The sequence below is a fragment of the Centruroides vittatus genome, unplaced genomic scaffold (genome assembly GCF_030686945.1).
Source record: "Centruroides vittatus isolate TY-2023 unplaced genomic scaffold, ASM3068694v2 contig_680, whole genome shotgun sequence".
Lineage (NCBI taxonomy): Eukaryota > Metazoa > Arthropoda > Arachnida > Scorpiones > Buthidae > Centruroides > Centruroides vittatus.
The window spans coordinates 3,813,045-3,840,384 of record NW_027122427.1 but is presented as its reverse complement, the minus strand read 5'-3'; the positions used below and the strand labels follow the sequence as shown (position 1 = coordinate 3,840,384).

The following is a 27,340-nucleotide window of genomic DNA, read 5'->3' as shown; positions in this document are numbered from 1 at the left end:
TAATAAATTAATAATTATCCGTATAAATTTTAATAATATTTTATTTAAAAAATAAAAAAATAAAAAATTAACACAAGATGGCGATGTTAGTAATTATCGTAGAAAAGACGATTTGAATAATTGTGTTTATAGTTTAATGTGGAAATGGCGACTTTACTGAGAATTAAGAGAAAATCGAGTACAGAACCGACAGAAGCTGTGGTAATCGCTAGCAAAAGAGCTAGGAATGAAACTGAAGTCGAAACAGTATTTAAATTCATCGGTACAGTAAAAGAGAATGTAAGAATATTTAAATTTTTTTTTTTCACAGAAAATTTAAATAGATGATTTTTCAGTGTTTTTTCTATTGTGACAGTTGCAATAATGTTATAAAAAATAATTATTTTTTGTAATAATTTAAATGGTCGCTTTGGGTCAAGTTAACATACTGTGTATGTAACTCTCTAGCAGGTGTTACTTTCAGTTAATTTGTATATAGAAGAGTATACATAAAATTACCTAAAGTAAACTTGTACCAACTTTTTAACAGAAAATGATTGTAAAATATCTGTTATGCAGAATAGTAATGTAGATAGCAATGTACATTGTCTATTCGTATCGAAGACACCAAAAAAAAATGGATTTGACAATATCTTTAAATGACGTTGATAACCGAAAATAACCAACATGTTGAGTGTTGATTATTTTTACTGAAAAATATCACTTAAAAAAGAATATTTTAATGTGATTAAATCCAAAATTAAATGAAACTGTACTGAATTAACTTGCGTAACTTAATTTGCTCGGAAACCTTAAATTTGGCCGAATGTTATGAAGATAAAAGACATCGGTATATTAATTGTTTGAAAGCCAGAGTAGCAAAAATATAAATGGATAACGAGTAATTATTTATTCTGATGATGTCACGATGCCGGGCTGCAATTTTTAATCTTATTTTAAATTTATTTAATTTAAAATAGAATATATTTTACCTTCAATATTTTACCTTATCTCTCACCTTGAATTAGTACTATAGTGTCTTGCCCCTGTGCATATATTATCAAAACTTTTCTCCCAAAAGCAGTTTATTTATCTAACTGCCTAAAAAGGGTTTGTGGACTAATAAACAAAAATTGTTACGTTCTTCTAATCTGACTGTTCACCAGAGTTCAAGAATTACCCAGAAGTAATTTTAATTTTCGTACGTTTTTTATTTATATGCATTTCGGATTTGACTTTTTCATCGATCCCTCCTCGGTAATGTTTATGCAAATATTTTACAGTATGTACTGTCTACGACAAAGACTTTGCCAAGTATTCACAACCATCTAAAACCACTCTAAAATTCTGCATAAAACCTTCTAAATAAAAACCTACAAAAAATGTTTTATGAATTTTAATTTATAGGTCTACAAATTTCCACTGTCATCAGAACTTGTCATCAGAATGCAACTTTATTACTGGTGTGCATTTTGGTAGAAAAGACCCCTTGTCAGCCATACATGAATATAGAGTTATCTATAACAAATGTAAAATTTAAAAAAGATTATATACAGATTAATATAAAAGGTTTAAAATTCCATCACAAATTGACAAGCTGATCTGTTTTAGATCTACATCAAAGTGCAATGCTCATTAATTAAAAAATGTTTATTATAATCAAACCTGAAATAGTTTAAAATTTGTGATTATATACAATGGCTCATTATTTCTTAGTACAGGTACTCCTCACTTTACGACTGAGTTCCGTTCCAACGACTATGTCGTTAAGCAAATTGGTCGATAAGTGAGGAGATTGCACTGGGAATATAGGATCGTTGTAAAATTATACAAATTATGCAACAAACTTCAAATTTATTCATAAAACAACTATTATAGTATGCTATTAGCCTATTATAGTACTATAAGACTATTATAGTTCACATGTCACCAATTGCCACTGACCGACACTCGAACTGAGAAAGGGGATTCCCTGAATTGCAGGTTGAAACTCAATTGGTCGTAAGTGCGAGTGGTCGTTAAGCAGATAGGTCATAAAGTGAAGAGTACCTGTAAATTAATTCAAGGCAGGCATGATCAATACTCACTTGGTAGTAATGTATAGATATTATTAACACCACCCTCTGCTGGACAAGCATTATTACTTGTCTATCATCAGGATGCATGTCCTCAGTGTAAGGCTCTGTTATCTCTACTACAGTGTTTGAGGTTCATTTATCAATAATTATAATTGTTCTTAATGTATTCGAACAACTGTTTGTAGTTATCTGTCAAAATTGAGAGAGACAATTCTATTTGGTACATGTGATCTTTGTTAACATATAATAAAGTATGTATTTATTTCTGTATTTTAATGAGATTGGTGTAATGCCAACCTATGGTGTTCTATTAGGAATTACTGAAGCTTTGCAAATAACTCAAGTTTATAGAAAAATGATAGAATATTATGTGTGATTTATCAACCAAACAGAAAAATCTTTCAAAAAATCTAACTACAGAAGTATGCATTTAGTCCCTAAAAAAAAATTGAAAACATTTGAATTTGGAAAATATTTTATCATTGACTGACTATTAATATTATAAAATTGGCCATTTATCTAAAATATTATTTGAAAGTTTAGTTAAATTAGTTCAAAGTGGGGGAAAAATTTTCATTTTAGTCTTTATTCTAATTGTTTCTACATTTTTAGAGTGAAAATATTTTATCTATTAACGACGATACTTTTTCCAGAATAAGAACAATAGCTATTTAACGATATAGATTTTACTTATTCATCATCGTATATTTAACGAAAAGATTGATATGATTCATTTATTCAAATTTAATCAAATCAAATCTCATAACTATGTTCTAGAATGTAAAATAAATCCTTTATTTGAAAGTTGAAAATAATTTGTAATATAAAACTTGAATTTTTTTTTAATATCGAGGTATTTACTTATACTTGAACTAAATTCTGTATCTTATTAATAAACTTTATCATTAATTTATTAGTTAAAATGTCATTTGGATCAGGCAAATTAGATTTTATTCATTAATCAGTGCTGGTAGATCAGATTTGATAGATTAGCTGACTTCAACTTTTAAACAATTTTGTGAGAGTTTACAAACTTGTTTTTAAAGATAAAATATTTTTTAATTATCATCTAATTTCACTAATTTTGTAACATAACAACCTTAATGTATAATTAAGTAATTATCAAAGATTATTGAGTTTTCTGTTATAATTTGACTAATTTTGTGATTAAATTGAATTCTTTAATTATTAAGATATAAAAATATTGAATTTACATTAATTCAATTTAGACATCTATTCAGATTTGAATGTAAATCTGTTATTTTGTTAAATTTGTAATCAGATTGTTCGGTTCATAAGAATTGTCTAACTGCTTCTAATTAAGTATCAGAAGTTTAGAAGGATTGTATGAATACAAAGTTAATTAATCTAATGGTTCAATGCTAACAAACTTTGAAATTTGAAATTGTCAATAAATTTTATTTGCTCATAATTTAAGTTTTAAGTGTGATTGCATGATTAACAGTTAAACCATTTCTAACTGATTTTCTTGAATTCCTGCCTATTTAATGTTTGGAAACTGAAATTGTACTTTTTATTGGCTGGCAGATTTTAACTGTAAACAATTTTGAAATTGAATTTGGAAATTATTCTTCCCAAAAGTTTAAATTTCTTGCTATGATTGGCTAGAAAAAAAACTGGTGACTAATATGATTTTAAAAACACTAGAAACAGATGGTTTTTATTTTGTATCTCTACTTTCCAATGAAGTTTTGAGTCTTTTTATCATGTTGTAAATTTTTGTCAGTTTTTGTCTTTTGAATAAAGTAGAAATTCATAGTTACGACCTTTTAGTTAGCGTTAGACCAGTAGTACATTGTTAATTAGTAAATTTGCCCAATGTTTTGCTTGTCAGTGATGAAATGATGGATAATACATATAAATACTGTTTTAAAGATTTGGAGTTGGCAAGCTGTAAATATTAACTCAAGTCAGGGATCAGCTTTTTTTTTTTTTTTTTTTTTTGCTCACTAGCCCTGATTTTCAAGGAAATACTTGCTAATCTGACTATTTCTTACACAGAGGGTGATGAATTAGTGAGTGTGCCACATTACTTTATGCATATAGGCCTAAAGCTTGTCCAAAGTCAATGAATAACATGACCTGTTGCCTTAGTACTTTGCCTATGGTACTAATTTTTTTTAATTGCAAGTAGAACATGCTAAAAAGTTGGTTACTGAGTGTGAATTATTCAATATACATAATATTTTGTTCATACTTGTATTAAGATGTTGTTATAATCTATATCGTGTACATTGTAAGTTTGTTATGTTTTTAAAATATGGACCTCAGCTGTACCAGATATTCTTTTTCCCAATTATTTTGTTAAATCAAGGCTTTATCATATATAAATTTTCTTAACTATAATAATTGAAAAAATTAAAATAGGTAGTGAAACAGTTAATTTTGATAAGAGATGACACCTAACATCTACCTCTAATACCAAATTACTTAATATCTAATTATTGATAGTAGCAAAAGTATCCTAAGTAATTACTGTTATTGTTTAAATTACTGTAGTACAATTATGATTATGTAGTAAATTTTAAATTTTTATATTACTAGAATATATTACAGACATGGGCAAATGTGGCTCTTGCTGAAAGTGTTAATTTCTGCTTTTTATTATTATTTTTACAATTTTATTTCCACAATTTTGTAAAAATATGTAATTATATATATGTAATATTTAGTAATTTATTTCCAAGTTGGTGCAATAAATTAAATTGACATTTCAAATCTATTCTTTTAAAACAAGTTCTCGACCCGGATGGAGGACACCCTATCCTTCCTTGCCTTACCATACTATCTGCCACGACAGTACAGAACTGCGGCTCCCATGCATTTTGCAAAACCTAAATTTCGGCTCCCACTGAACTTTTGCTTGCCCACTTCTGATATAATATATCATTGCCTGAAATTTGAATGACATAACTGTTAGTGTATTATTTTCATCTTTGTCCTTATTAATTTAACTTCTAGAAATACAGGAATGTGGATTTGAAAGAATACTGTTCGTAATTAAATTTTTCTTTAGTTTCTTCAAAGTTAATGACTAGATTTTTGATTAATTAAATTAGTAAACTGATCATGAGATAGTAATATTGCTTAGTGTTATATTTGCTTATAATTACTTTCTAATTAGTGCAAGGTGAAAATTAAGAAAAACAGCCCAGTTAAATTTAAACATTTTTTTTTTTTAAATATACATTTATTTTAACTTAACGATGCCCAGATATATTTGAAATTTCCTACAACAAAATTAAATACTTCTATTTTTAGTGTTGGAATTAATTTTACTAAGTGTTAAAATTTTAATAAATGAGTAAAGTTTTTATGTAATCCTTTATTTTTTTTAGGAGGAGCAGAATGGAGATCATATTGAAGCTTTTATTAAAAAGCATAATACTCTCAAAGAAAAGTGGGGAAAGAGCCCCAAGATTCGTAACAGTGACTTTCGAGCAGCAAATCGAAATTACAGTGATAAGCGTTTAAAATTACTAAATTCTTATAGAAAGATACCTGATGATATTGATAAAGATGTAGAATCCAAAAAAATTGTAAATCCAACATGTAGTAAATCTATTCAAGAACCATCAAATGATCTTACAAATTTATATCAATGTTATGATGTTTATGATGAAGAAGAAGATAGTTCAACAACTGAAGTAAGTAAAAAAACTATAATTAGTCTGTCAAATAATTATATTGGTATTTTCAATATTAAATTATATATATAAAAAATTTTTAGTGGTTATATAAAATCTTTAGAAATGAATCAGGCAGAGCTGTGGACTCCAACCTTGATATAAACTTTAAGTATGTCTAAAAAAATAGCCTGGGGGTTCACTTGATTGTGGTCAAATGTCTTGAATTACCATTTACTACATTGTAAATTTATCATTATTAGTATAGGGTTGATTAATAAGTTTGTTTTTTACATAAGATGATGCTAATAGCAATTTGTTAATTAATGACCATTAATTAAGAGCAATTTATATTTAATTATTTTTGTCAATTTCATCATAATATTCTGTAATGTATATTACAAATAAACACGTTTTTTACTTGTTATTGTTATACTCAAATTTTTGGAAATAAAAATGGAGGATCTTAAGTTGTACAGGTATACCTCACCTTACGTCAGTAATTGGTTCCAGGAGAGACGACCTAAGTCGAAAAACGACTTAAATCGAATTTACATTCACTAGGCTAAACCATAAATAACCATTCCCGGTTCTGTATTTCATTTATTAATGTATTTTTAATAATATATGGTTAATAAGAATCTATTTTAAGCGTACAAACAAATTGCTTTTTTCTGTACTATATTAAAAACTAAAATTTATCTAAATTTATGAATACATGTACTGTACATACATACTTGCCAAATTGTAAACCAGTACATTCACAATGTTACAGTATGTCGCGGACTCTTTATTTGTTAATGTGGTTTGCTCTAACACATTAAAAAATAAAATGATTTTGTAAGGTTAAATAACAAATACAGTTATTAAAATTATCTCGTGATAGCAGAAAATAAACTAATTTATGTTAAATTTATCAATAAAGACCGCTAAATAAGATGACAACACAGAGTCACAGATGTTTTCATATTTCGTTCTCTAGGATCTATGATGTACAGTATTAACATTTACTGTAAATGTACATATTTCAATATGATTTTATTTACTTTTATTCTTATTTATTGTATAGTAACATGATTTTATGTACTTCTAACACTTTTCTAGTGATATTACGACTTTGATATTTGTGGCGGACAGATGTAAAGTTGAATAAAATGACTTAAACTTGATTTTTATTTTTTCATATATATATTTTGACAAATGATATATAATCGAGAACAACTTAACTCGAAACAATGTAATTCAAGTTCATAAAGCAATGTTCATAAACCTGTATTCTCATCACCTTATGCTTTTCTACTTCTGTAAAACACTAAAACTTCCCAAAAAAATTTGTGCTGATTACAACAAACTGCTGTTGATGTCCATGTGTGTCAAAAGTGGTTTGAGGTTCCAAATAGAAAATTTTTTTAAAAGATGTGTCACAGTTTGGAAGATCCTCAGCTATTGATGATGATGCAATCACTGCATTAATTTAAGAGAAATCTTATTATGCTGGCAGGAAAATTGCAGAAGTGTTACCTGTTGCCTAGAGATCAGTTGTTGGCCATTTACTCAACTTAAGATACATACTGTGCTTTGATGTTTGGATACTACATTCAGTGAAAAAATCTCAGACAGAATATCCCTTTTTGAAGTGACTAATTATTGGTGAAGAAAAATGGATTGTTATGGCGATATGCAGCAAAAAAGATCATGAAGGAAATTGGCTCTCTCCTCTGTAATGCAGTCAAAAGCTGGTTCACATCCAAAAAAAAAAAAAAAGCTTATACTGATTATTTGATGACTTATCTTGAGAAGCGAATTATCTTTTATGAACTGCTACCCCAAAATCAGACTATCAATTCAGAGAAGTACTGTTCCCAGCTTGATAATCTGAAGGGAGCCTTTGAAAAAGTGGCCAACGTTAGCAAGAAGAAAAGGTGTGGCTTTCCAGCACGATAATGCGAGGCTGCACATATCTTTGACCATTTGGGGAAAAATTATTGGAACTTGGATGGAATATTTTGTGCCATCTCTTATTCTCATGATCTTGCAACAATTATCACTTATTTTGATTTTTCCAGAATAGTTTGCAGGAGGAACAAGATCAGTAATGTAAACGATGTGAAAAACGACCTAGTCATTTTTTGACAAAAAAAATCTCCAAACTTTTTTGTTCGTGGGATAATAGATTTAGAATGGAATAATTTTCAATTACTTTAGCCCATCTGGATGGTTAAAGTAATTGAAAAGGGAAGTGTATATGTAATTTAATAGTTATTTTTCAATTTATAAAATTTAGTATTATTATTGTTTAAAAAAAAATGAACAAATTTTTTGATCAACCCTGTACATATTGAGCTTTTACGAAGGAATTGGAATCGGAGATTTAAAAATTTAGGAGTTAGAGTTGGCAGTTCTGTGTACTAATTCCACAGCCTGGAAATGAACAGTATTTAAAATTCATTCTGAAAATTCTTTTTACTAGGTAAATTTAAGTAATTTTGATCATCTCTCTTATTTCTTCAAATTTTTTCAAAGTTTATTTCTTAATTTGTTTAACAGAAATATAAAAATCTTGTTAAACTGAAAATAGATTATTTAAATTTGACTTATTTGGTATATTATGGAATAAATTTTAATTTTCATATCAGAAATAATTTTAACAATGATTTACTTCAATTCACTTTCTGTACAGTATTTTTTTTTTTTTTTTAATAGAATAAGTGATTAATTATTAAGGCCAAGACATCTAGGTACTAAAAATAATATAACAATTCTACGATTTTTATAACTATTTATGATCTTTTTAGTGTCTAGATGTCCAAGCTTTATCAATTATATAAAATAATTATTTAATTAAAGGTGTGATTAGCAAAATTTCAGGTGTAGAATGTAACTTCATTATGTATTTTACAAATTCCTATCTGATTTAGTTGATACTTAATTCTCACGTTATCAAATGCTTAAATTATTGGTAAGAATAATAAATAATCATTGAATATATTATACATATAATTTAGTTCAATGAATATTCATAGAAGTACTTTTAGCTATATAAAATTTAATTTTTAATATTAAATATTTATCATTTGGATTTTATTTGAAAGAGGGTTGAAGATCGCATAACTTGTAATGGTTTGCCACTACTGAAGTCAGAAGAAATTGACTATGTATATGATTTGTATTATTCACCTGATGCTGATTTTGATTCACAAGCAATTGAAAATGTAGTAAGGTAAGAGATTTATTTTTAATTTTACATTATAAACTTTTTCTTTAAGCCAAATTATGATGATAAAAACTTAATTTTATAACCAACAAATTCTCTTAACTGCAAAAGTGAATTTAAAAAGTGTTCAAAGCATTTTCTTATAAAAACATTAAAAAATTTAAATCTAAAAAAATGAGCAAAAAATTATTGTGACATCATCACAATGCTAGGCTGCAATTTCTAATCATATTCTTAATTTATTTAATTTGAAATATAGGCTCTTAATCTCAAATTAGTAGTGTCTTGCTCCTGTACATCATACTTTTCCTGGTAACAACAGTGTCATGCCAGTCGTTTATGTAACTCCATTTGAGGAAAAAATTTTAAAATTGAAATCACGTGTATAATTAATTGGGCCTCCTGTACCTAAGCTTTCCATATCTGACTTTCATATTTGACTTTCATCTATCTAATACCTTTCTTGAGATTAAGGATGGATGGATTGGCAGGCAAGAAGACAGACAACAGTGGGAATTTATAGGTCTACAATTTTTTCAAATTTCAGTCCAAAAAGGATCCTCTTGAATGCTATACTATGTGGCAAGATTAAACTGAATATTAGCATCATCGATTTTTTTCTTTTCAGATTACTTTGTCATCTAACAATACATACACATGTTTGAAATAGAAAAATAAGCACAATATCTAAGAATAATAATCTTTTTGTGTAATCTTGTTTTAAAAATTTTTTTTATAAAGAATTATTAATTTTAATGTTTTCAAGTGCAAAGATTACCAATGAATGAAATTATATTTAAATTTTAAAATTATAATAATAATTTATTACCAATTTTATTGTATTGAGTATTCATTCTAAATGAGTAATATTTCTACGAGTAGACTCTCGGCTTCTGCTTGCTTAGTATAATGTAGTGAGAAATCTTAGAAGTTTTACATTGTTTGTCATTATTATTCTATTGTTTTGTGTTTGTTATATGTGGAATGGAAGAAACAAAAGAGGAATTTGCTTCATAAAATTTTTACTGAATTCAGTGTCTTGTTTTTAGATTAAAAAGTATCTTAATTCAAAATTAAACTTAAATTTATGAAATACAGTCAGGATAAGCATATTTATTTTATCATTTTGATTTTTTTAAATCAATCTATAAGAATGACACTGTCTTTTTATATAAGAATAAATTACTTTCCTAATTAAAAATTTATTTTGTGTACTAGTACTTTTTATATTAACAGGACTTATTATACTGGAAAATATGGATGCAGATATTTAGTCTTACAGATCAAAAATAATGTTCTTTATTTAGTTCACCTGTTCAGGTGAACTAAATAAAGAACATTATTTTTAATATATAAAAAGTACTAGTATACGAAATAAATTTTAAATTAAGATAGAAAGGACACAAAGGCATAATAATTAAATTACTTTCCTCCTTAATTTAAGTCAAAATTTTTACTTTTTCAATGGTAAATGTGCTAAAAAATTTGAATTACTTTAATAACAAATTAATGTACCTTAAAAATATGCATCTTAATCTTTTAATTTGATTTATAAAGAATTTAGGATTTATAATGTATAAAATAACTTTCATGGGATGTCACCAAATATTCAAAAAGACAATCAGTAGTAATAAAATTATTTTCTGGTTATTGGTTAATCCTACTCATGATATCTTCTATCTTAATTTAGATAATGTTTTTTTTTTTTTTTTAAGAAAAACAAATCTTTTCAGCAGCATGCCTACTAAAATTATTATGAATTTTTAGCTTCATAGTCAACTTGCATGCAATTCACTACAAGAAAATAGACATATTGAATTATTTTATTTACTGAGACGTTGAAATACTTTAAAATAATCCCACACTTTTAATCTTTTATGTTGAGAATATTTAATTGTAACATCAAAAAACATGAAATAATAATTTGTGTGTTTATTCTTACAATTCCAATTTAAATATTTTATAAGTTACAAATTGATATAAAAAGTTGTCATAATTTTTATAATTTTTTAAAATTCTAAATTAAGGACGGACAATCTTTTTAAGTGTGCATGCCAAAATTGACAAATCTAAGATGTAAAATTTTCTCATGTGCCAACTGAAATTTTCAGGAAATAATTGGTCTAATGACTAGATGAAACTACAGGAAATCTAGATTTAGTGGATTTTCCACAAAATTGGCAATGCTGCTCAGACTTCTATCTCTGCTATAAACTTAGAAATAGGATGCTTTTCATTTTCTTATTACTTGTTACTAACTAAAACAATGTTTCTTTGTTGCATTTTTATTTAGTATTGTTTTACTCAATAAAACTGTATTTTATTTAACTCAGTTAAAATATGACTCAGTGAAGATTTTGGATAATTTATTTTTTAAGGTGAGACCTGGAATTTCATGCTGGAAAAAAAGCCATTGGTGTGCCATGTTTGGCATGCATTCCAATGGTTACCTACTTCCGTCTTCAATATGGACAGGGTTCAAAGGAAAGTCTGTTTACTCCTAAACTTTTAAACCATCTGCTGTAGCACCATGAAAATTATTGGCACCTACAGGAAAGTGACCGTGCGCAGTCCATTGAATGCAATTTTAGCATCTGTAGTAGTAAAATATAGAACTACAGAAAATTAACTCAAACTAACAGAGATAGGCATAAAAGTCCAATTAAAAAATGAAAGAGCATTGTATATTTAATAATGATACTTGGTTCAGTATGAACACAGGAAAGAGCAGAAAACACTAAGAAAGTAATAAACACAAAACAACACATATAATGCAAAGTTTGTACAGCACAAGTGTTCCTTGCCAAGTAATCTACTGTACAGCTTTCAATGTGTTCACCATAGCAATAGTGCACTCCTGGATTTGCGACAGAACTTCATCTCAAACAGTGCAACATTGCAGGGGTTACAGAATTACATGTGTTGACAATGTGTTCCTTTAAATCTTCCATGATAGAAGGTTTTATAGCATAATTTAATTTTTCGGGTATCCCAAAAGAAGTCCATTGGTGTTAAGTCAAGTGAACGTGATGTCCATTCCATACAACTACCATATTCAATAAATCTCTTGCTAAATGTCAGAAATTGATTTTCTACCAATATTTTCTGCTCTCTCCTATAAGCGTTTCTGCTGAACTTAAGTGTCTTTTGTATTAAATAAATGACATCCTTTCAATTGTAAATGGCCTTTTTTTTTTATCCTGTATATACTTTGGAATTAAGAATTTTTAATAAAAGTTAATAAGAATTCTTCCTTAAAATAAATACAATTTGCAATTGAATCTTATTTAGTTTTCATATCTATGAAGGCTTCAAATACAAATTTTTTTAATTCATATTTTTAACTTTTATAAAAATTATTTTTAATAATAAAATTTCTCAATTTGCTAAAATTATTAAAACATTGGCATATGTAAATGGTGGAAAGTTTATATTTGAATTATTATGTATATTAAAATTTTCTCATGGCATTATAATTGATACTTATTTGTATTTTAATTCTTAAAATATACTGTATTAATTACTGTATGTGAGAAGTGAATAATTTTACTTATATTAATATTTTTTAATTTTATTAATTAAAAGCTTTAAAATGTAAATAACTCAGATTTATATTTTGCTTTATTAGTATCAAAGGTTGTACATTAGAAAATGATCTTGTTTATCCTGATGGTGATGAAGATGATCAATGTTTTGATGATGATGATAGCAATGATGAAGATAATTGGAGAAACGATTATCCCGAAGAAGATCCCTTATTTGAAAGAAGTATGAAGTTCAATTCTAATTAAATATTTTATATTTTACTAAAATTATAACTTTTATAAGTTAAATCAGTATTTGTAAAATTTTTATTTATTGAAAATAAGTTAAACCCTGTTTGTATGTTTCACATTTGTACATTTTTTTGCAATTGCACATTACGTATTTTCTGCATTGTACTTTTTCCATTATAAAACACTTCAGCTATATGTTTTTAATTCATACGATTTGACACTTATATATATAATATTTTTCAGTATCCCACATTGCTTTTTTTCTTATTGTGTGTTATTCACTTTGAAATGGAAAAATTTAAAGTGATTATTAAAAAACAATGAGAAAGAGAATTATTTATTCACTTCAGGTTAGTCCACATTGACAGCCTGTTAGTCCACCAACAGATGCAAAAAGCAAAGCAAATAATACATATTGTATGATACCATTTCCAACAAATTTTCCCTTTTAGCAAATTGCTCTGCCCATCTAACATGTTGAGACTTTTTGCTTTTTATGTTTTTTAATATGAACTAATTTCACTAAATAAATAAATAATATTTTCTGGTTTCTCATTTATTTTTGCTATTTGCTGTCAATGTAAGCTACCTTTAGAATGACACTTTATTTTTTTTATGTGACTAGAGTGGAAAGAGACAGCTGGTGTCATACACTGTACCAGTATGTGAAAAGTCCATCAAAAGAAAACAAGTAAATCTTGATCAATTTTTTAAAAGTACATGAGTTAATTTTACATTGTTTTACTTTTCCTCTTATATGTTGTTAAAATGTATTATACATACATATAGTAAATTAAAACTGTTTTTTTTTTTTTTAATTAATATTTGGAGACAAAGTTTGCCCATGCAAGGACCACCATTTATTAATTCTGTGTTCCAGACAGACAATACAATCTCGGTGACCGACCTTTTTGTTTAGGCTACTAGCTGCCAAAACGCTAAAAAGTCCTTTTAAAAAAACACAAAAATTTCCAATTAAAAAATATAAAATTTTTTCTAAAAAAGGAAATGGTGATACAAAACGTCTTCTCAATGACCATCTTGCCTTCTTGGGGTGTTTCGGCTTTTTTATCCACGAAGAAGCGCTGGAAAATGCAGATTTGAAACGCTTCCCCCTGGCGACGATATTTTCCAATTATGATTAATTTTTTTCATCCGATGGTTGTTTTAATTTTAATTAATATTTGGAGACAATGTAGGGACCACCATTTATTAATTCTGTGTTCCAGATACAGAATTAATAAATGTTTTGTTAAAAATAAGACTGTTTTGTTAAGAATTACATGTACAAGTTCAGTTACACAGTGCCATGCCATACTTTTGTGATGACTATATTCATTCTGAAAGCAATTCAAAAGTAGTTCACTTGTACTGCACATTTTTATCAATTATATAATATTTTTCTGTTTCCTTGAAAAACATAAATGACAACTGTATTTATAGAATTGGAATTTATGAAATTTTATCACTGATCTCATAATTTTATACAATATATTTTAAAACTTTTATTAAAATAAAAACTTAAGAATGATATGAGCAATTAGCATAATGTGGGTAATAAAGGTTTATATGAATGAAGAAAGTTTTTTGTGAAATAAAACTCACTAATTTTTCACTAATATATATTAGTGAAAATTATTTATTTGAGCAGATGGTTATCATCACATTCTGTATACAAACATATAAAATTATTTGCAAAAAATTTAATTCTTTAGAGAATAATAATGAATTCATACAAAATTAAAAAAACTAATTTAAAAAAATAAACTAAAATAAATGGAATTTAAAAGTGAACTCTGTGTACAAATTGATACTGTATCCTTTTAGGAGAAAAAAAATTATAATACATTTTAATTTGAATTCTTTGTTTATGCTAATTTCTCATTTATATAACTACTATTTGATATTTATTGTATAATTTTTACTTACAGAAAATTTTTCATGAACATTAGTTTTTGTAAGACTTAATATTTTCAAAGTAGTAAAATATTGTAGTCATTACAATACTATTTAATAAGAAAGCATATTTTTTATTAAAACCTTTGTTTGCTGTTTTATTTTCAACTTTAGTATCATAGAAAAAAAAAACCATTTACAATCACTTTCATTCAAATTTCTTATCTCAATAATCAAATGTATAAGAAACATTTCATTAATATTACTTCCTCATTTACTATATTTTACTTAGTTATGCTCTTGTGGCTAAAAATAACTGTTACGCTAAACCTATATCAGGCATTCTGTACTCTATTTTGTGTTTAATGTGTTATGTTTAATTATCGTAAAAAATAATGTTACGTGCATGCTGTAATTTTGTGAGCACTTTATTACTTTTATTTGTGTACAACTTATATCTAAAAATTGCATATTGTTCAATATTTCATTCTTATTTAAGAATATAAAAAATAATTCACTTAATTTTATTACATAAATTTTTTTTATTAAACATTTTGATTATTTTTTACATTTAGATTTAATTTATATAAATACTAAGTTATGCAGTAGTTTTAAAGCAACTTTTGCTAACTCTTGAAATTTATATCATTTTGTGACAAAATCTGCAAAGTTCATATTAGAATGTAAAGAAATTAGAATAATCATAGATCTGTGAACAGTTTTCAGTATTATTTAGTAGTATTACAATTAATATTACAACATTAAAGTTTCATTTAAATGCTTTCTGATAAACTACAAAGTTAAGATTAAAAAGAAAAAACCTAAAGGTTAGCTTTAAAATGAGAGAAGAAACTTTCATAATTTTATTATAAGTAGCACAGTTATTCACAACTATTACAATGATATCAATAATTTTTGTTTTATTAAATAAACACTGATTTAATATTTATCTTTAATAGGACATTTTCTAAGGCAGGTTTAATATTTTTAAATAACAAAAATATCTGTTTTGCATCAGTAACTATTTCTGCTGCTGTTATATCAATTCATCATGCCTATTCTAATTCCATATTTAATAAAGATTTTATAATTCATTAATAACCTTACCCAAACAAAACTGATAAATTTAAGAAAACTGTGATTTTATAATTTGTAACATAAGATTTATAAGATAGAAATTGATTTATAATGTATTTTATTGCATTTTTAAAGTATTCAAAATACATACCAATTTGACTAATTTAATTTTAAATAAATGAACTATAATCTAAGAGCTCAAATTAGTTTCTAAATTTTAAAGTTTTTTTGTCGATTTATATATATATCTTTTTCTTTGTATTTCGAAATGTCTATATAAAAATTTAATATATTGTATTTATTTTACAGATTTAGATTACTTCGGTGATTATGACGAAATTGAAGAAGAATTTTTAGAAAGGATACGCGATTGCGATATTGGTAAGACAATTTAAAAATTAGTTTCAATATCCTCATTATAATTACCTTCCCTATGCAAAGATTTAAAAAAAAAAAAAATCATTTTCTACTTCTAGCTTCAGATGAATATTGCAGTGATGATGATAATGATTATGGCAGCAGTAATGATTTTGATCATAATTATGCTAAATATAAAACACACGTTCCACAGACTGTGGATGATGATATTTGATATTTTTAGTATTATGTTAATCTCAAATATATGTTAAAAAGAATGTAGCTGATAATACTGTAATATTTAAATTTTTTTACTGTTAAAAAATGCATTTAAATTGTTACTGTTATAAATGCATTTTTTTATCATTAATTTCATCATGCATCTGTATTATATTATTTTATACTTACTGGTATGTTTTTCAAATTTATTGTGAATTTAAAATTAAATATTAACTGAAAATATCGAGTAATTTATTTCTAACTAAAATTACAAAAATGTGTGTAGAAAAGACATTAAATCGAAAATTTTTCCATTTGTAAAAAGGCAAATTAATTTTCCTTAAAATACAAAACATAGAGAATAGAATTAGCAGAAATCTATATCAAAACAAATAGGATTTTGTAATTTTTGCTTTTTTTTAAATAATGCTAAATTAAAAGATCTTTTCCTTTTTAATTAATTTCAATTGTTAAATGCTTATTCTGTATGCAATTGCAACTGCCATTTTATATATATATACACACAATTTTATTTTCCTTTTTTTGTCTGCAAGTTTAGATAAATTGCAATGTTTAAAAACTACATTATTTTAAATTTGTAATCATAGATTACAAATTTAAGATAATAAATTGATGATAAGATTATCAATTTATGATGATGAATAAATTGTTAAGATTAAATTAATCTAAACACATACAGTAATCTAAAAATTTAAATACAATTCATATTTAATTTCCAGTTAAAAAAAACAAAAATTGGTATTACAGTGTTTTCCCATAACAAAATAAAAGTTCTTATTAATATTTATCCATTTCGATTAATATTTTTATAGTGAATACATTTGTTTTTTTTTTTCTAAATAAAATCGCCGAAATAAACAATTACAATACATAAAAATATATAAATGTATAAAAATAATTTTTTTAAACCATATCAAATTGTAACATTCCTCTGTTAATACAAGATGAGAGATTGATAGTTCAGATCTAAACATTAACAATCTTTTTACAGTCGTATGGTGGAACGTATATTGTACTAATGCTGGATTTAAATTGAATTACGTTATATGTAGTTAGTGTTTTGTACATTTCTTACGACTTCTTCGTAATCTGGTGGATTTTGATCACCCTTGCTTATTATAACTCTGTGGTAAGGCGGGGGTGGAGAGGACGAACCAATTTGTCCAACGGGATTAGGTATAGTCTGTATACTGACAGGTTCTTCCTGAAAATAAGCTTGCTATAAATAATAATTTAAAAATATAAAACAATTTTTGTATTATTAAAATAATAATTGCTTAAATCGCTGTTATAAATTATGTTGCTCTTAATGACGACTTATAAACTAAAGGTCAGATTACATAATTTTTATTCCTTATTTCCTGTTTTTGCGATTAGGTTAGAGGTGCCTGATGTTTTATAAATAACCTATGTTTAGGATTTCAACATGTTTATAACATCTAAAGTACAATTACCTCCTTTAAATTGTAGATGTATGATAAGATATAAAACTTTATGAAAATATACTTTTGCATATAATTTTAAATTATATTCTTAAGTGAAACTTTCTGTATACTGTGTTATTAGGTTAGATGATTGGTAATTTATTTCGTCCCCTTCAAAGTAATCCCCTCCCACTGCAATGCACTTACATACCAATGATTTTTCCAATCCTCGAAACACGCTTTAAAGTGGTTTTTGAGAAATTCTTCGGGACTCGCAGCGAATTTTATGGTATTAATCGACTGAAAACGGTTACCGTCAAGCGGAAATTTTAGTCGTGGAAACGATGTCGCATCCGGTGAATACGGAGCTTGCGGAACCGTATTTGTTGAATTTTTGGCGAAAAATTCACCAAGAAGAGCGTTGTAAGCAGGTGCAAGATCCATTAGTTTTCTCGCCACAAATCGGATCATTTTATACCAATTGCTTCACGCAAATGAGGCAAAACGCTTAAATAATAATAATTGTCGACAGTTTTGCCAGTCGGAAGGAATTCGTGACGCGCAACACCACGACAATGGAAGAAAACAGTCAACACGAACTTGATTTTTGAACCGTTTTGGTGTCAAAAGCGTAGTAGATTCACGTTTCGTCACTCGGCAATGATGCGTTTTAAGAACGATTCGCCTGGAGAAAGCATTTCCTCGGCCACTCGAACAGATGGAAAAAATTCAAGGTTTTCGGAACGATTCGAGAATCAACGCGCCGCAAGTCCAATTGAACTTTTAAAATTGCTGGATGATATCCAAATGATGCCGGAACATGTTCAATGATGTCCTTAATTGTTAAACGACGATCGTCGAGCGACGTGTTGTTCGCCAGTTGGAAGTGGATGGTCTACCGGAGGGCGGTTCATCTTCAATGCGTTCTCTGCCTTCCTCCAACACCTTGCACTATTCGAAAACTCTTGTTTTTAATAGATTATCGTGACGGAAATTTTGCAAAAAGCTTTTCAACTCTTTCTAGCATTAATTCTGTTGCCAAAACAAAATTTAATGCACGTTCTTTGCTCAATTTCATTGGACAAAAATTCTTTACACACACAACAAGTGTTTAATTACGAACGAAAACATAAGGATGCTTCGAAATATTTGGAAAAAAAAAATCTTTTTTTACGAAAAATCATATACTGTAATTTTATTCAACAAAATTTTCAAACGTTAAATATATCTATACACTCGATAAAGAATCACAGAAAACAAATAATTATATTATTATTCAATTAAACATCTAGGCGATCCGCCGAGGGGATGCCTCCCGGGAGGACTTTCTATGGGAAACTGGCCCCTATTTAGGTGTTACAAACATGAAGAAAATCCGGAAAACTCCACATGGATAGCCTGTTGGCCAGGCTCGAACCCACGACCAACTACTAGTGATCAATGGTTTTATCCGCGTGGCCACTGGTGGGCCTGCTTCATCTTTGTAGAAATGAATATCTTCTGGTTCGAATTCGCCATCTCTTTCTAATTCGAGTTTTACAAATTACTCTGCGGCTCTTGAGCTCTCGACTTACGAACTCAATTACGACTTTCCCATGCTCAATATTCGACAATATAAGTTTATTTCCACAAATGTTACCGTAAACCTTGGAATAGAAAGTGCTATCCGAACCTGAAGAGGTAGAATTTTAGTCAAATTTCTTACATATCTGTCTAAACTGTATTATCCTATACAGCGCAATACTTCGACACGTGTTTCCATGCCTTTCAATTCGGGATTCCACAGGGATTTATTAAATCTAGATTGTAATCGTACGCTTTCTTTTAAAGGCAAATTTGAGGCCAGAGGCATACTCCATTGTAATATGGCTTTACGCATAACATACCCAACCCAATCTTCATTACTGCCGACATGAAATATCTGTATCCTGGTTATTTGCCGACAACCACGTATTTAGTTTATTCGATGTTTATTTTTAGTATATAATAGTGTAGGAATTCCTGTACAAACTGCTATCGACACCGTGTTATCTGCATAGCCCAGATTATTGACAAGAATTCCGTTTACTTTATTATTGTTGATTTTTATAAACAATAATGTTCATTTGCATAGGGATCGTCTTATCAGAAACTTTACTTAAGAGTGAGTAAATTCGAAGGATGGATTAGTCAAATGTGTCTTCAAATCTGTGCCGGATAGAATGCTTTAAGATGTATTTCAGCTCCTAAGCCCCCTTTCAGAATGTTTTATTATTAAGATGAGTCTTTGTTGAGTAATGAAATTCCTTGTTTAATTGTTACTCGTTCTCCCGCTGGATTCTTTACCCATAAGCGGGGAACTAATCATACGGGGACCACAGCAGTAATTGACTATGCCAACTTTATCATACAAGGAAATGCATTTCAATTACTTGTGTGTTCACTCTATGATTGATTTCCTTCGGCAAAATTATCACTAAAGAATTTCAAACCTTTATTTTGATAAATCATGATCTTGTTACGTTTAACTATAATATTTTATTGATTGAATGTTATTAAATTGCGAACGAACACTAATTTTTAATGCAAAATAAAAAGTGTCTATATAATATTTTGCATAAATTGTAGATGAATTATATACGTTAATCGATTCAATTGGCAATCAGATAACCTTAATTAATGGTTTTAAAGGGTTTACATGTGTGTTTTGGGTTTTCTAAATATCGAATGTGATCGTTTGTCGATGTCATTTCACAATGTTAAAATATGTGAAAATCTCGACGTATTTGTTTTCATTATTTGAAAGAATAATTTGGAAACCGGTAAAAATATTATGCGTTCATTTAAAATCTATTTATTTTAATCTGTTTAAGCGCTAATTGATGAACACGAGATAAACAATTATCTAATAGACTTACAACACTTCAAGATGGTTATTAGCTGGACGTTTGCTCTACGTTTTTTAATAATCTAATTAAAATCATAACAGTAATCGGTGCGATTGTAATGTTTGGAGTAGGTTGGCCATATCGCGCCGCAACGGTAAGAAATTCCCCCTCTTAATAATAGCCGCCATTAAAAGCATTTTTATTAGAATATTATTCAATTTTTAACACAGAAAACAATAAAAACATTCATTTCGTTCACTCGACAGTTTCAAAAATCTTGAATTTTCAAGAATTAGAAAATTAAAGCTTATCGCATAACAAAAGGTGTTTAACCGAAACAGATGAATGCTCACAGTCTGACATCCTTAACACATTGACCTATTTTCAAATAATAATTATTAAATATTCGGCTCGATATTTATTTAAAGTTATCGTACTTATAATTTTGCCTTTTAAGATAAAAAAATATCAAAGACAAGCCAATTATTTTTTACTGTATACAGTACGGTCGCACTGTATCCTTACTATACTGTACTGTATACAGTACAGTATAGTAAGGATGAGATGCTTACGCTTTGACTGTTTTTTTACTCTTATGAAGTATTTTATAACAGTAATAGAGGTTAGAATTAAGTCAAAAGAGGATCACAGAAACAATAAGCAACAATGCTCAAAACACGTGACTTACAGTGTACTGTTTAACAAGTCTATTATTTTAGTTAGGAAAATGGTGGATGTTCGGATTAGCGCGATTGCACTGTATTATTATATAAAATAACATTTATCTGAAGTTACACGATGATGATGATAAAAAACGATAAAAGTTTCTGTGTGCTATTTTATGATCATGCTTCACTCGATCATGTTTTTTAAAAAAATATATCCACTAAAAACGTCAAAGTATTTGGTTTTCCACGACAAATAATAGCTTAAATACGGGTAAATAAATAGGTTTTACTCGATCGTTATTAATGAATAGTTATAAGAGACTTTTATAATTTTAATTCAACAACAAAATTGCTAACATATTTTCGTTATTTATAAAATGTTTCGTTTAACTTATCTCGGTTTACGATAACCAAAACAATGAAGATAATTTTAAAAATTCTATTTTTATTAAACAAAAATATTGTTTGTTATAAATATTTTAACGAAGCTTCTGTCCTAACTTAAATTAATTACTTCAATTGTAAAAGTTGTATTTACACAGTAAGTATTGATTTTATTCTAAATCCACGATAGAAACATCCATTTTAAAGTTGTACTAATTTTAAATTAGATCGTAATCATAAATGGGATTAATTATTTATCAGTAAATTATCATGCATCGATTCAAGTACAAGTAAACTACAAAACAATTAGCTATTATTTGGCACTGTTTATCTTGTGTAATGATATAATATTACCTGTATATGAAATTAGACATTGCAGTTAAAAATATATACTGTATACATTTGTATTTAATTCTGTGAATTTAGACTCACCTGATGATTTACGTGAACGACTTCCGGAGGGACTTCTGTTGTCGAATTATCGGGTTTCAATTTTCTTTGACAACAAAAACAGAGAAGAAATAAAAGAAGGGTACTGCCTCCAAAAATGGCTCTAGATAAAAGATTTTTTTTAAATTTATTTAATATTTTTCAAGTTAAGAAGCGTTGTCATATAGAATATAATTTAATTATAAACTACAGTCTTAAAATATTCAATGAAATAGATGTAGAGCAGGCCTTTCGGAGATCGAGAGGGCTCAGTTTTATTTACCTTTTTTAAGGTCTCCCAGTGTATTAAAAAAACAAAAAAAAAAACAAAATGGCATTGTTATATTGTGAAATAAGTCGAACAATAAAGGATTTTCCTTAATATACAAACATTAAATGGATTTTTGAGGCCCGAGCAAAATGGTTCCCCCCTGTTATAGGACTGCTTGAAGCGAATTGACGAGATAAGGCAAGGCAACATATGGAAATCTGCCAACGAGGGTGGACATCTTATACGAAACTGTCCCCTAATTTAGGCGAGGAAAACCCAGAATACTCTAGGCGTTAGTCAGGCGCTACTCCCTCGAGAGGTCCTAATTTATTCATTTCGTAATTAATTGTTACCATTTAAAATCAAGAATATGTAGGAAATTTAATGAAAATTTGATATTTTTAATTTTATTCTCGACAAAATATCAACACAAAATTTTTAAAATGCATTCTTCAAAATTGAATGATATATGAATTGTTTTCAGAATAATATTTAAAGGTCGTTAGATATTGCCTAAACGAAGGGAACGAATGCAAGGATACATTAAAACGACTTTCTTATCTTTGAAAGATTGTAAATTCTTCAAAAATAGATAAAATCATTCGTTGTAAAAATGGAAATTACGTATAGTAACAATAGAATAATTATCATACAATACTAATGGCCTGCTCCTTCAAATCTTCAAATTTGTAAATTTTAAAATATATATTTATAATATACATAATTAATTATGTTATAAATAATTGTTGTATTCTGTAAGTTTATCTTGACATTGAAATATTTGATTTTATATAATCGATATTTTAAAAAATGATTTAAAAAAAAAAGTTATGCTAAAAATATTCATAAATAAATTTTCTTTCGTTTAATACAATTAAAAGTCATAAATACAGTTAAAATTAACGTCGATCTTAATTCAAACTTAATTGAAATTAACCTTGACTTGTCAATTGACTGCTTGAAGATAAAATCAAACTTAGTAACACGCCATTTTTTTTTTAAATAAAATTTTACATAAAATTATATTTGAATTTATTTAAAAAATATAACGAAAATAATACCGAGGATACGTAAAATTCGTATGAATTTGAATTATTGTTTAAACACTCGTAAATTAGTGGATTATTAAATTACGAAGGGCTTGGTAATTATGAAAGTAATTGAAGAAAGGAATGAAAAATACTCACAAGAAAACCACAATTGAAGATTCCCCGAACATATTTGACATCTCGTCACATCCATCTGTACAGAATACGTCCGCTGCACTAACTGCTAAAGACTTTGGACTGCAACTAACAACTCTTATCTCCGTGGTAGATGCTGCTCTTAAATTGCAACCTAATTTAATTAATAACAACAATTGTCTTGGTATTAAATCATATATTTTAAAAAATTTCTCCCCATTATTCATTAAAAAAATAATTAAATTATTTAATTAAATGACTTCGTCCAATCGTCATTTTCCATCGAAGGATGATGACGTGAGCGCGGTTATTTTGACGTAAACGTTTGAATTACTAATTGTCATTTTTTTTAATATTAAAATCGATTATTAATATGGTAACGAGTTTGTCCTATATTCGGCAAGGATATTCAGAGGAATAAATAAATAAAAAATTGGATATTTCAATTATAGTAAAAAGGAAATGAATAAAACTGCGATACGTCAAATAATTCAATCTCCTTGCGTATGTTAAATTGTATAAGTTATTTAAGTTTAAAATAATAATTTTATGTCTCTTCTTAGGAGGATATTAAATTACATTTAATTAGATAGCATTTTATTTTGCTTACATCAACAATAACATTTGATATCTTTAAGATAAAATAATAAAAACTCTATAAAATAATCTTATTGTTTTTATCATTAGAAGTACGAGAAATATAAGACTTAACTCACTGTTTCAGTAGTTTTGTGTAATTGTCTGTATTTTGTCTACAAAGTTTAATTAAACCAATTAACTCCTCGAATAAGTAAATTGCCCTCGATAGAGTAATTGATGTCTTTACCGTGAAACCAAACTAAATCTTCCTATTGCTGAAATACTTTGTGATTATTTTATGACCGTGATAATTATCATCAAATTATCAAATGATCGTGTAACTAATTCTGGAAATTCAATAAAAAATAATCGTATTGAAATATGGAGTACACGAAGCTAATACAAACTGGGTAATTTCTAGTGTTAAACATTTGTATTTAAAAATACAAATATAGGAAATCCAAACTGAGTTTCCGCTGTTCTGTTTTCACACCAGGAACTCATTTAAAACACACTGAAGCGAAATCTTTTATTTAGGCCAAGGCCTGAGTAAATTGTGTAACAGACAAAAAAAAAATATCTAGTGTTGAAGTTAATAGCAATGTTACACTCGGATGTCTTCAACACCCATCCCATTGTGGGCCTGGCCGAATCAACGATTGGTCCGACAAAGAGGCCCTCTTAGTCCACAGGGGGAAAAGTCCAGAAAATAATAAATAAATAAATAAAATGCTGTGTTGCCGATTTAAGCAAGAACATTACGTAGGATTAATGGGTTTCTGAATTCTGAAAACCGCGCAGATTATGTTATATGACACACGGAGATGGACAGCAAGAATATGAAATTTTACGTTGTTGTTTGTTAAGTTATGGTAACGCAACACCCGGGCGACTTGTCTAGGGGGATGTCTTCCGAGAGGTCTTTTAAGGGAAACTAGCCCCTATTTAGGCGTTACATACGTGGAGAAAACCCGGAAAACTCCACGTGGCCAGCCCATCCGAGTGAGGCTCACAACCGAACTGCCAGTGTTCGGGGTACGAAGACCGCTTGACCAAAATTTTACGAAATCTCGATATGAAAGAAATCATCTACTGTATTTAAATTGTAATTTCTCATCATTTAAAAATGTAGGTGTAAAGTAATATACGAGCAGTTTTCAAGATGTTTTTTTTTGGTCCACTTTATCAATTAATCTTCTAATCAAATAATGTGTTATCCATTACATTTTCTGTCGGTAAATGTTTATATCCAATCTCATATTTCGTGTATTGTCTGATAATTTCAAGAGGTATTATGTAATTATTTTTAGAATAAATGTTAGAAAAAATATTTTTTAGTGAAAAGTTAAACATTTTAAATTATTTTAAAATTGCATAATTAATTTAAAAACTATAACTGGTTTTTTGTGATTATTATTTAATAATAATAAATTTTAAAATAAAGAAAATTGTGAAGTGTCAGACAGAGTCCGAATCCCTCATTAAACGTACAAAAGTTCAATTCATTTAAGAAAATATTTTGTTACAAAAATATATAAAAAATAGATCTGTCGCGAAGGTACGAAATAAACAATACGGTCGACCCGTGAGGTCACGAGTTGTCGCGAACTACCGGTTGGAGTGTTTAGAATGTCAATCGGAAAGATCGAGCTTCAAGCTTTTGTCACTCGACGCTCGTAGACGTGACAAAATTTAGAAATAAACGAGAAAATGGGGCATTCCTTTAGAAGAAAAACTATCGCATAAGTAATAAAAAAAAAAACATTAGAAAAATCTTAGGTGTCAGGAAAGAAAATGAGTGAAAGTTTCAAAGGTTAATCAACACTTGCCGACCAAATCGAACGGTAACCAAAAGCGATCTTTCCCGCACTAGATAGGGTCGTGGAATTTCACCTGGAAACACGAAAGGGCCCAATTGGGAGGTAGAAAAATCGGGACCAATCGAATTCAAATTTCGAGAAGAAATCCTTTAAAAAAAACTCCTGATCTTGGACTTCATTTTCGTCGCTTCACTTACATAAGTTACATTCTGTCTCACTACGCCGACTTCCAGCCAGTCTACCTTTTATATTATTATCTAGCTGTAAAAAATCAAAGAATTATAATGGAAACAATATCATTTGGATATTTTTATTGAGATATCTAGCTATAAATTTGAATTTTGAGTTGGAAACATTGCTATATGTATTGATATATATATATATATATATATTCAGTTGTACAGTATGGTCAGAGGGACTCTCTCCCTCGCTTTTTTTCAACTCTTCGTGCTGCGGGCATTAAGATGGCCTTACATTTTATCGATTGCCATGATAACTTTGGGAAGTTGTTTAATACACTCCCACAAAGGTTTCTGGCATATGTGAAGACCACACATTTCCCCCCCTTCAAAAATATATTTATATATGGATTAAGGCTTTTATGTCCAACAGATGGCGCTAACTTCCGACGACCTAAGTTTGCTTCTCGGTGAAGCATTGTTTTTCTGTGAGAACGGACTAAACCAGATCATTTTCTATCTATCTATATAAATAAAATATAACGTTCGTTTGTTCCTACCGATTCCTTTGAAATTTTGACGCTACGTTGCATTCGAATACGCACGTGTTTTTATATAATACACATGTCGAAATTCCCCCACTGGGGGGAGAGGGACAGGATTAACGCTTACTGTGAAGAACTTGGCTTCTATTTATACTATTTTGCATGCGTTTTTTGCGTTTTTAATTGCGTTTTAATAGGTTACGTCAACAGAATATATACTAAAAAGAGATTTTTCGATATTTCCTTGCGGGGGAGAGGGACAGGATTAAGGCTTACTGTGAAGAACTCAACTTTTATTATACTATTTTAGACGTGTGTTTGATTGCGTTTTAATAGGGTACGTCAACAGAATATACACTAAAAAGGGATTTTTCGATATTCCCCAGCGGGGAAAGGGACAGAATTAAGGCTTACCGTGAAGAACTCGGCTTCTATTTATACTATTTTACATGCGGTTTTTTGCGTTTTTAATTGCGTTTTAATAGGTGACGTCAACAGAATATACACTAAAAAAGGGATTTTTCGATATTCCCCAGCGGGGAAAGGGACAGAATTAAGGCTTACCGTGAAGAACTCGGCTTCTATTTATACTATTTTACATGCGGTTTTTTGCGTTTTTAATTGCGTTTTAATAGGTGACGTCAACAGAATATACACTAAAAAGGGATTTTTCGATATTCCCCAGCGGGGAAAGGGACAGAATTAAGGCTTACCGTGAAGAACTCG

The 27,340-nt window shown here is 28.2% G+C and overlaps 2 protein-coding genes across 2 annotated transcripts; one reads left to right on the top strand and one right to left on the bottom strand.

Moving 5' to 3' along the window:
• The first annotated feature begins 77 nt into the window (after positions 1-77).
• fs(2)ltoPP43 (female sterile (2) ltoPP43) lies at positions 78-16,391 on the top strand. Its single transcript, XM_067276310.1, has 6 exons — positions 78-279; positions 5,417-5,725; positions 8,797-8,924; positions 12,547-12,686; positions 15,977-16,048; positions 16,144-16,391. The coding sequence occupies exons 1-6, from the start codon at positions 145-147 to the stop codon at positions 16,257-16,259; spliced, it is 900 nt and encodes a 299-aa protein (XP_067132411.1). The 5' UTR covers positions 78-144; the 3' UTR covers positions 16,260-16,391.
• Positions 16,392-17,029: 638 nt separating this feature from the next.
• Positions 17,030-23,885, bottom strand: LOC136980127 (uncharacterized). The gene is made up of 4 exons (XM_067276167.1): positions 23,752-23,885; positions 23,495-23,645; positions 22,040-22,160; positions 17,030-17,468 (listed from the first exon to the last, which is right to left on the bottom strand). Exons 1-4 carry the CDS (start codon positions 23,765-23,767, stop codon positions 17,307-17,309), a joined length of 450 nt encoding a protein of 149 aa, XP_067132268.1. The 5' UTR covers positions 23,768-23,885; the 3' UTR covers positions 17,030-17,306.
• Between the last annotated feature and the right edge of the window lie 3,455 nt (positions 23,886-27,340).